This window comes from Embiotoca jacksoni, unplaced genomic scaffold (genome assembly GCF_022577435.1).
Source record: "Embiotoca jacksoni isolate LCO1_2020_lvr unplaced genomic scaffold, fEmbJac1.0.p SCAF_11, whole genome shotgun sequence".
NCBI lineage: Eukaryota > Metazoa > Chordata > Actinopteri > Embiotocidae > Embiotoca > Embiotoca jacksoni.
In genome coordinates, this window is record NW_027185241.1 from 5418810 (window position 1) to 5429171 (window position 10362).

General features: G+C 42.5%; 1 protein-coding gene across 1 annotated transcript; it reads left to right on the forward strand.

Annotated features, from left to right (window-relative positions):
- Positions 1 to 449: 449 nt before the first annotated feature.
- rasip1 (Ras interacting protein 1) lies at positions 450 to 9599 on the forward strand. The gene is made up of 16 exons (XM_069142555.1): positions 450 to 711; positions 1469 to 1590; positions 1887 to 2338; positions 2519 to 2779; positions 2880 to 3121; positions 3212 to 3376; positions 3914 to 4118; positions 4216 to 4514; positions 4614 to 4775; positions 6337 to 6377; positions 6671 to 6825; positions 6977 to 7089; positions 8097 to 8385; positions 8565 to 8728; positions 8808 to 8949; positions 9061 to 9599. Exons 2-16 carry the CDS (start codon positions 1469 to 1471, stop codon positions 9237 to 9239), a joined length of 2991 nt encoding a protein of 996 aa, XP_068998656.1. The 5' UTR covers positions 450 to 711; the 3' UTR covers positions 9240 to 9599.
- Positions 9600 to 10362: the final 763 nt, after the last annotated feature.

Consider the following 10362-nt stretch of genomic DNA (forward strand, 5'->3'; position numbering starts at 1 on the left):
CTCTCTGTGTGTGTTTCCTTCATTCTCTTTCCAGCAAAACTTCAAACTGGGCCCTTTTCTGTATTTTGTAATGCACTGTGATATTCTCTCTAATCAGAGAAGATTTAAATCTTTAGAATCTGTCGAAGCTCTTAGACCCTGTTTTGTGTAATTAAACTTAATCAGGACAAATTCACATTTCTGTTCAACCCAGACAGATCAAAAGATACATTTCTTGATTGCTTTGAATTGTACAATAGTGTATATAATATTCCCAACAAGGTCTCAGACACCCATAAGTGTATAAATTTACCGTTCCCTCACTTTTACCAGTCTCTCCCTCTCCCTCTCTCTCTCTCTCTCACTCAGTCAGGATATAGGTGTTGTCCAAAGCAAAGGAAGGAAATTCTGTCACTTAGAACAATGGGCCCGTTTCTCTATCTATAGACCCAGAGCGGCTAGAAGCCAGAGAAAGGTAGGCAGCATTTTCCCAGTTGGAGAGAAGAACTAAAGACAAGAGCATTTTAGTTGAGAAAAGACGTTAACAAACAGGCAATTAGAATAAGAGATGCCTATGTACATGTGTGATGAGCTGAGGCCTTTAAAAAATGGACTTTCGTCGTGAGAAGAAGAAAACATACACGGGTGTTAATTTACTGTGAGCTGCGCATTTGCATCAAGGTGGCGAAGGATTATCATAATACACTGTAAAGAGATCAGAAGTAACTGTGGGTAAGTTTATTCAAAATGGAGTAATTTAATTTTGTATTTCTGTCTTGTATCATTTTGTTTGGTTTTTAGAATACTTCAGAGTATAATGTACGAGAAGAGGCTCATTGAAAACTGCCATCTTTTCTGCCTTAAATGATAACAGATTCTAGGTGAGGACACTTGTGTCAAGAGATAACCTGCCAATGATTATGCAGATTTAAGGTGCAAACACTCATGTTATGATATTATATATTAGTTGATATATCGTATTAGTTTCAGATATTATGCTCCAAAGAGGTGATAGTTTTCCACATGGGTACAATAACTACTTTTAAACCCTCCAAATTCTGATTGTAGGTAAAAAAAAAAAAAAAAGCATTTGTGTACTTAAATTGTGATGGTAATTCAAGATATGGACAGGGCCTTTAGAGTGGGTTTTTCCCCTGTCAGTGCGACAGCTGGGACAGAGTCCTGCAAAACATGCTTCCTGTTTGAGAATGGGAAATACACACTCTGATTTTCAGGGGCTGTGGGTGGGGGCATGAGGGGATGTCATTTCTTCTTGTTTGTTTTCACCATGTTGACAACCTGCTGTAGGTATCCTGTTGGTATTTTTGAGAGTGACATCATTCCATTGTTTTATTGTTTTGATCCATTCTCTGGTAGAGTTTGTCAGTAGATTAGAGGGAACCTAACATTCATGTATTTTGAAATGTAGCAGATGATTCAATAGAAAGAAAGAACAAAACATTTTAATCTCTGCATTCTTCTTGGTCAGATGGAGGGGTCTGGTAGTCCTCGCTTCAGAAAGCTCCATTTCCCAGTGGGTTTGTGGATTAACTCCCCGAGGAAACACTTTGCCAAGCTTGGAGGTCGTTGGCCCAGCGCTGTCTCTGTCAAGTCAGTGTGAAGTTCTTTAACTCACTTTTTATCTCTTGTTTCTTTGTCATGTGTATTAATATGGGACGAAATTGCTAAATATTGTCCAGTTAGAATTCAGTGGCTGATGAGTAATGTTTGTGTCTTGATGTCATCTTATCTTACTTCTACTGTCATTAGTATCTTTTCAACCCTGTAACCTTTCCGTGTTTTATTTTAGTTCTTGTTGTTTGTCAGTCATAATTCACAGCTGACTAGTCCCTTCCTCTCTCCTTCCTCTCTCCTCCATCTGTCTTCCCCTGCTCTGTTGTTTGCAGGTCGACGACCAGCTCTGACGCAGCCTCCCTCCACGAGGCCCTCTCTGCTCCTTCCTCTTCCCTTTCTAACTCCACCCCTTCGCTGGCTTCCCCTACCCCATCCCCGTCTCCTTCCCCGGCCTTCCTCAGGCCGCGGCCTGCTGGGTCCCAGTCCCGCACAAAGCGCCTTTCCCATCTCTTCCTGAGGGGGCGTTCCAACAGTGACCGGGACCGGGCGGTGGGGGAGAGGGAGAGAGAGGTTTGGGCTCATTCGGCTGCCCCCTCCTCCCACCACTACTTGCCCCCTGTCTCTTCCTCTGCCCCAGGCCTGATCAAGATCTATGGGGATGCTCTCTCCAGTGGAGCCAACTATCGCTCTCTGCTGGCCAACATCCACTCTACAGCCCGGCAGCTCATCGCCCAGGTCATCACTCGCTACACTGAGAGAGAGAGGGAAGAGACAGATGACGCAGGTACGAGAGAGGGAAATTTTCTCTCATTGGGACCTCTGCTGTGATCCATTACTAGGAATTGTTTGCTCAAAGATTTTAAACCAATTGGGAATGACTTAATATAAACATAAACAGCAGTGTTATGGAAAAATAATTAACCTCCTCCTCCTCCTCCTCCTCTCTTCCTCCATTACCTTCTAGTTCTCCAGAAACACAGCCCTGAGGACTTCCTGTTGTGTGATGTCATTGGAAAGCCCATCCAGCATCCAGATGGAGCTATCAAATGGGAGACAGAGTGCCGGAGAAGCGTTGCCCCATGGGAATGTCCTTTGTTGTTAGTGGACATGTGGCGGCCTAAGGAAGGATTTGAGCGTCGCTTTGAAATTCAAAGGAAGGAAGACTATGAGAGAGAAGAGAGAGAGAGGGAGAAGGAGCGTGAGAGAGAGGGAGAGAACTACCAAGGTATGTGTGAGGCTCAGCAGACAGGTATGGTGGAATGCAAAGGGAAACCTGGCACAACACAGGGAGAAACTGATTGATGCTCGGGTTGTCTGGGCTACAGGTGTGCGCTGGAGGCGGAGCAGGAATTCATCAGGCGGTGGACCAGAGGAGAGCGAGCGTGGTCACCGTGGAAGGAACTCAGAGCTCAGGAGGAGCATCAGTGACATGAACCTGAGTCTGCGCCGTCGCCAAGGCAACCATGTCAGCAATGACCCCCGAGGTGCTGGCAACCGGCCTAGCAACAGTGGAGGGGTGCAAGACAGGAAGAACTTTGTGAGCATGATCAGCCCACAGCCAGGAGAGGTAAAGATAATGATACAGTGAGGACAAACAGAATTAATCATGCATTATTTTCTTCTAACAATAATTTAATGTCTTAAACCATTTCTTCAGGTTAGAGCGTCAAAAGCTGAAGCAAAGGTTGGATGGACAAACCAGCCAGCAGAGGACGAGAGAGATTACTCCAGCTGTGACCTGGAAGTGATGTCACAAAGTCTGATCCTTCCACCCACTGACCGGCCCTATTTCCTGTTGCTGCAGGGTTACGATCAGAGCAAGGCAAGACATGCTAGCAGATTATATCACACACCCATATACTTACAAACAACACCCACACACGTACACTATGTAAACACATGAAGACACACCAACACAAACACAATGACATGCACATATAGTCAATAGCAAGGTGCTTTGATGTGCACATATGCAAACGAAGTGCAGCGAAGCTGCGCAGAGCAACACTCGTGCACACACCCTGTACGTGACATCATACCTGCATGTCTATAATCGCCACATACCATCAGGGTTTCCATCCCTCAACAAGCTTCTCCCATTCACCATCCCGCACAAAACAGCCTCAGAGCAGCACAATGCCTCAACAATTTACCCATCGAATGCCCAGAACCCATCTGTGTACATCACTTCATCTCCCACAATGACCTCACACAGGTCTCCATTGTAGCAAACTGTGACACACTTCATTCCTTCTCAACCGCCTTCTGTCCAACTTAACATCTGATGGAAGATTGATATAAACCGTAGCACTTAAAAGATAACAGACCTCCCTGACTCTCCGCTCTGTGTTTTGTTTAGGACTTTGTTTTGTACATCATGGCGGGACATACACATGTGTTTGGAAGAAAACCCACAATGAAGGAGAGAGAGAAAGACAGAGAGAGGGAGAGGAAGGGGAAGAGGCCTCTGAAAGTGGACACGTTCCTCTCTGCTCCTGACCTTTTGGCCAGACACTTACTGGTCAGGAGAGACTCGGCTGTTCCAGAGACACCTACTGGACAAGGTACCAACAACCCTGGCTCAAATCAAACGTAGATCCATGGTATAAGACTTGCATGGTTTGATAAAATTGATCAAAATCTATATTCATTTTATCCTAGTCCTGATGCGGCCATTCAGAGGCGGTGCAGTCACACACAACGGAGTGGCTGTTTACAGGGAGACAGTCCTAAAGCCTGGGGATGTGATTGGTCTAGGGAACCACTTCCTTTTCCTGTACCGTGACCCTCGTGTGACTCCAGCTCCACCGCTGGCATTGACTCTGCCATGGCAGGCGGATGCCTCCACCACCTGCTGCCCTTCAGGGTTGGTGGATAGACAGGAAGCACTGAGGCAGTACCTGGGATCTACTGAGGCTGTTTTGAAATTCCATCCTCGACATGCAGATGCCTTGTTACAGGTGAGAAGGGAATAAACTTAGATAAACTGTCTGACTGTTATCTTGTAGAAAAATTGTCTTCATGACATGCGTTATGTTTATCCCTTACTTTCCTCTTAGGAGATAATCTCCAAAAATTCCTCTCCAGACTCTGGTGGTGGGCCTTTAGCTCCTGCTTATCTACTGTCAATCATGATAGATCACGCCTCCAAACACCTGGACCCTGCTCTAACACCACAGATATTACTTAAGTCAGCCAATCTAATCAAAGAAATTGTCTGGGTAAGTAAACATATACACAACAGCTTGATCTATGAAATAAAACTAGAACTACTGCCTCAAGTTTGTATGCCTCTGTCAAGTTGCAGTTTACAACCATGTTACATTTACATTACATTTCATTTAGTTGACGCTTTTATCCAAAGCGACTTACAATAAGTGCATTTCAACCATGAGGGTACAAAACCCAGAACAACAGGACTCAAGTAAATACAATTTCTTCAAGAAAGCCAAACTACAAAGTTCTATCAGTAAGTGTCATTTTAAGTGCTACTAAAGTTCTACTGTTCAAGGTAAAGTCGTAAGAGATGTGTTTTTAGTGTCTGCCTAAACTCCTAGAATATATGTTGACCTTTGACCTTTTGGACATAAAATGTTAGGACTTCACCATTTTATCCTATTAGACATTTGTGTGAAATCTTTTCATAATTAGTGCATGAATTCTTGTGTTATGGTCACAAACGTGTTTTGTGAGGTCACAGTGATTTTTGACCTTTGACCACCAAAAGTCAAATTAGTGCATCAATGAGTCCAAGTGAAGAAATATCATTGAGGGCGTCCTGAGATATTCCGTTCACAAGAATGCGTCAAAATGAGGTCACAATAACCTTCACCTTTGACCTTTGCCCCCCCCCCCAAAAAAAAAAAATCAAATCAATTCATCCTTTCAATGAAATGAGCCAAATTTGAAGAAATTGTGTCAAAAACTGTTAGCTTTATCCAGCCAAGTTAATATGTTTCTTTTTTTGCAGGTATAGGTGTAATGGTTGTTAAGTTCACTTTGTTGATCATAGTTCAGCATTTGCTAAAGTACAGCTGATGCTGATGGAAATGTCATTTGTCTTGTTTGTCAACCAAAGCAGTGGACAAATTGAAACTGACCTTATGATGATGCCAAATCAAAGGTCAGGGGAAAGTTGTCAAGATGATTCACTAAAAGCTCAAAATGTCAACCTGCTGGTGGTGCTGGAGAAAAGGTCAGGGGATCACAAAAGGCAGTAGGATTCATCCTCTGGGGACCATGAATGTATGCACCAATTTTCAAGGCATTTCAATTGGTGGACCAGAGAACAGACAGACATCATTGTCCAAAAAGCCATGCTGTTCGTATATCTAAAAAAAAAAAAAAAAAAAAAAAAAAAAAAAAAAAAAAAAAAAACCTTAGGATGTACAGATATGTTCAGATATGTTCAGTTAATTTTTAACACATATCAGAGGTAAAAAAATGTCTCATTTAACAGACAAATTGCCTGTGAACTTTTTTAGGACAATGTTTCATGATACTATGGCCCCGACCACACGTAGACAAAACTTGGCAGAAAAACATCAGGTAGGCAGATTGAGATTGCCACATTCAGTCAGACAGCAAAACCAGAAGACAGACATATGCCCTTCATTGTGGCCTGCTGGGTTGTGAACGGGAGCGAGGATGAGCTGATGTCACTTCCCTCCTGCTGGAAAATGTGCTGTAATTGTCCTGGCTGCAGGGCTAGACTCTGCTCGCCCTCCTCCACCCCCACACTAAGATGTCTCTCCTCTCTTCTGTCTCCAACTCTCGTTACAGGATAACATTAAGGAATTTGGGGATAAGCATCCCACGCAAAAGTAAGAACATTTATGTGCGACGTAATGTTTCCTCTGTTTAGAGATCTCCTGCTGAGTGAATCATGATACATTTGTGCTTGTGCTGTTATGTCTTTGGTACATTTTTGTGGTATGATGAAATCATTCTAACACAGTGATGGCTTGAATATAGTTGGGTAATAATGACTAGGTCTATTTTTACTCACGGTATGATATGTTTCTCTTTTAAAACATAAACAAAACAGTGACAGGAGAATGTTCACAATAATTTTACATCTAGCATGACTGTGGCATTACATAAATGTTGTGTCCAGTTCGACAGAGCAAGAAGGGGAGATAAGCGCGCCAAATGTCCAAAAACTGTCATCTGACCTTCGACCCCTCATTTTCTGGATGTCAAATGCCACAGAGCTCCTAAACTTCTTCCAGGTCAGAGTTGAAACCATGGAAAAGGAGTGGGAGTTTGAAGGTGAGAGTAATTTGGAAAAATACTGGCTTCAGAAAAAATAACCTTTAGAGGCTGAACAGAAATACATTATCACAAGGTTTTGGCAATGTTGAACACAGAATTGAAAGCTGATAGAGTCTCTGATTGATCTTAATGATTGTTTTTTTTTAAGCCCCTGGGGATCCAGTTTTGACAGCTGACATGGACACCTGTTCAGAAGCTCTGGCACAGCTGGATGATGTCATCATGCACACCTTCCAGCAGTGTGTGTATCACCTCACCAAGGTAAAAAAAACAAACGTCACATCCCAAATCCATACTACATGATAATTCTATACAGTGTTCTACACACTAATCAACACTACATACTGTTAAAGCAGTTAGTATGAAAATCAGCATACTATATAATTTAATGTGTGATATGACATGTTTGTTAAACTGTAACTTTGGAGAGCAACTTCCAATTAAACTTCATACCAAACTGTCTTTCTTAAGACATAATTCTTTTTTTTTTTTCTGGAACTGTCTCACCACCACCCACAATTTATTTAAATGTTTTCCAGCTGTGCGCAGCTCCTCCTTGTCTTTTGTGCATTGCATTGTGGGACAATAGAGTGTATCAAAAGCACACTTAAAAAACAAGCCATATTTAGTATTTACTTGCATTTATTTTTTTACTCTATACATCATTTTATCACTTGTTTTATCACTGTATCAATAAACAAATGAAGAAACAGCTTAGAATGAGAGCAGTATGGATTTGGGACACACTGACATGTTTACAGACATGGTAGTAGCTAAAACGTGCACAACAACAATGATAGATGTCTGATGTATACTGCAGGTATGTATTCAGTGCTAGTTTGCTCTCATATGCTACAGAATTTAGCATTTAACTGAAAACATAACAACATTTGACAGAAATGTCATGAGATTTGTGTTGTTGGGAATTTAATGATATACACCAAATTCAAATTTTGACCTGATGATGGCGCTAGAGTAAAAGTCAGAGGATCACCAAGGTCAGTAGGATTCAACTTCCGTGGACCATTAATGTCTGTACCAAATTTCATGGTAATCACAATTATTGACTTGTTTCTAGATCAAAAGGGTGGACTGACCAACCAACATTTTCATTCACCACAAGAGTGGCTACGAATGAGAAAAGAACTCTCCACCTTCCTCTCAGCTGAATATATCCAAGCTTAAACTATACCTTTTCCATCCATCATCCAAAAGATGTTTTTTAATTTTATAAACACATTAACGTTCTGTCCTTTCTGTCCACAAAGACCCTGTACTCACTTCTTCCAGCCCTACTGGACACCAACCCTTTCTCCACTGAGGAGAAGGACAAAGAGAAGGATGGAGCTCTGGGCGCAGAGGGAGAAGAGAAACAAGGAGGAGAGGTGGACGATGTGTCCGCCTTACCGCCAAAGGTTGCCGGACTGATGGAGGTGTACCGCTGTTCCCTGATGCTGTCACGGGAGGCGTGTCTTTCTCCACCACTCACCTCCCAAACTTTTGGCTACCTCTTCTTCTTCACCAACACCTCCTTGCTCAATACTTTACTTGAGAGAGGTGAGAATGCACGGGTTAAATAAATCCTGTGTGACCACAAGTGACAATTATGAGATAATGCTAAGTGCTATAATTTGTAAAAGTTGCAGCACTGAATCTGAAATTTACAATATCCATCTAGACTTACTGTCACAGATTTCTCTTTCTGTTCTTCCCCACGTCCTCTTCCATTTTTTTAGATGGACTGTTTTCTTGGTCCAGAGCCGTCCAGATCCGTACAAACTTGGACTTGGTTCTGGACTGGCTACAGGGGGCGGGCTTAGGAGACATAGCCTCTGAATTTATGAAGAAACTGTCCATCACAGTCAACTTTCTGTGTATTCCCAAGACTCGACTCATCCAGGTGACAGTTATATATATATGTGCAGTATACCTTCTCAGCTGTAAGCTAGAATACTATCTAACAATTTGTCCTCTTCTAGTCTTCCTGGACCAGTTTACAGGAGGACCATGCCTTATTGAGTCCTGCCCAGCTGCACCACCTGCTCACCCATTACAAACTGGGACCAACTAGAGCCCCACCAGCATCCTGGGCTCCTCCACCTGGCACAGAGCTCAATGGAGGTAATGAATAAATAAAACTAATAAAAGTTACAAATCAAACATTCAAATCAGAAAATGATACAATGAGATTTTGTTTTGTCCATTGTTGCTAATTCTTTTCTCATATTGTAGACATCTTTGAGAGTTTCCTGGACCATCCTCCTCTTATCCTGCCAAATGAGACGCCACGCCTTGACCTCTCCCAGCCAATCCCAAGCTGCGAGCTCCAAAAGGAAGTTACACGTCTCCGCACCTTCTTGTGGGGACTCGACCAGGATGAGCTCCCTGCCAATCAGAGGACTCGGCTTTGAGGAAGCCCATATTTGTCTCTCTATGGATGTCTCAGAAATAAAAAAGGATATCACCAGAAACAGCCAACTGCACACCATTAAAATGCAAACTGGACATGCTTTCTGCATTTTATTGGCAGGTTGTTTGTTTTTCATGACATCTTCATATCATTTCATTTATTCATTTAGATATTTTCAAGTAAAAGAAATGTACTGGCTTTGGTATTTCTTTATAGGATTTTTTTTTTTTAAAGCAGGGAGTAAAACCCTATGTCTGTTGGGCCGCGTAGTGTTATGCTTTACATGAGTGTTTTACTTGGCTTCCATGTATGTTTTCGAACTACTTGTTTTTAATAAAATGCTGAATTCTAGTCTAAAAGACTTACAGTTTCCGTATGGTCTTTGACAAGCTTGTTTCCCACAGCAGGGCCCCTGGGGCTTGGCACTCGCCTCAGCCGCCACCCCAGAGAAACATTCCACAAGGTGGCGATGCAGGACTCATTCCCCGTTGATGTTAAATGATGAGTCTGCAGGTAGAACTGCTTGACTAAGGAGGTGATCACACAGCTACATTATCGTCTGCTCCAAAGGCACATTCTCATTTCCTGTAATAATGGTCACATTGGTCACATGACTCAGGGAAGCAAATGAGACTGTGACGACCACACACAAAGGTTTACCTTACCTTTAGGTAAACCGTCATAAAGGACAAAGCTGGTGACTTAAAAGCAGGGGACATTTTAATTTCCCTTTTGGTTGATGTAACACACAGACCGGCAGGGTTTCCACTTTCATTAATGTGGTACACTCCCCTGGCCCTATAAAAAAAATCCAGCTCATTAAGCATAAAGCAGCAAGTAGCTGTCATTAACAGACAGCAGACAGGTGATATCATTTGGAGTGAGTAACATGAACTTGTTTCTGTCACAGTTTTGTAGTATCCAGTCAGTTTCACTGTCTAGTCTGCCAGACGTCTTTACAAAACATTTTCCCACTTTTTTTGTTTTGAGAGTGAAGCTCTATGACGTCCCAGAAAACTCAAACTATCATGATCCTCCTCTGGCGTCCGGCCAAATGGCTTCCTTTCTTCCGGTCAGCCTCTCAAATGAATTGCTTTACGGTAAAAAGCCAGAAAAAACATCAG

Coding starts and splice junctions, on each gene's coding strand:
- rasip1 (XM_069142555.1), top strand. CDS start 1,469: ATGGAGGGGTCTGGTAGTCCTCGCTTCAGAAAGCTCCATTTCCCAGTG. Junction 2,339..2,518: donor GGAAGAGACAGATGACGCAG/GTACGAGAGAGG, acceptor ATTACCTTCTAG/TTCTCCAGAAACACAGCCCT. Junction 3,122..3,211: donor TCAGCCCACAGCCAGGAGAG/GTAAAGATAATG, acceptor CCATTTCTTCAG/GTTAGAGCGTCAAAAGCTGA.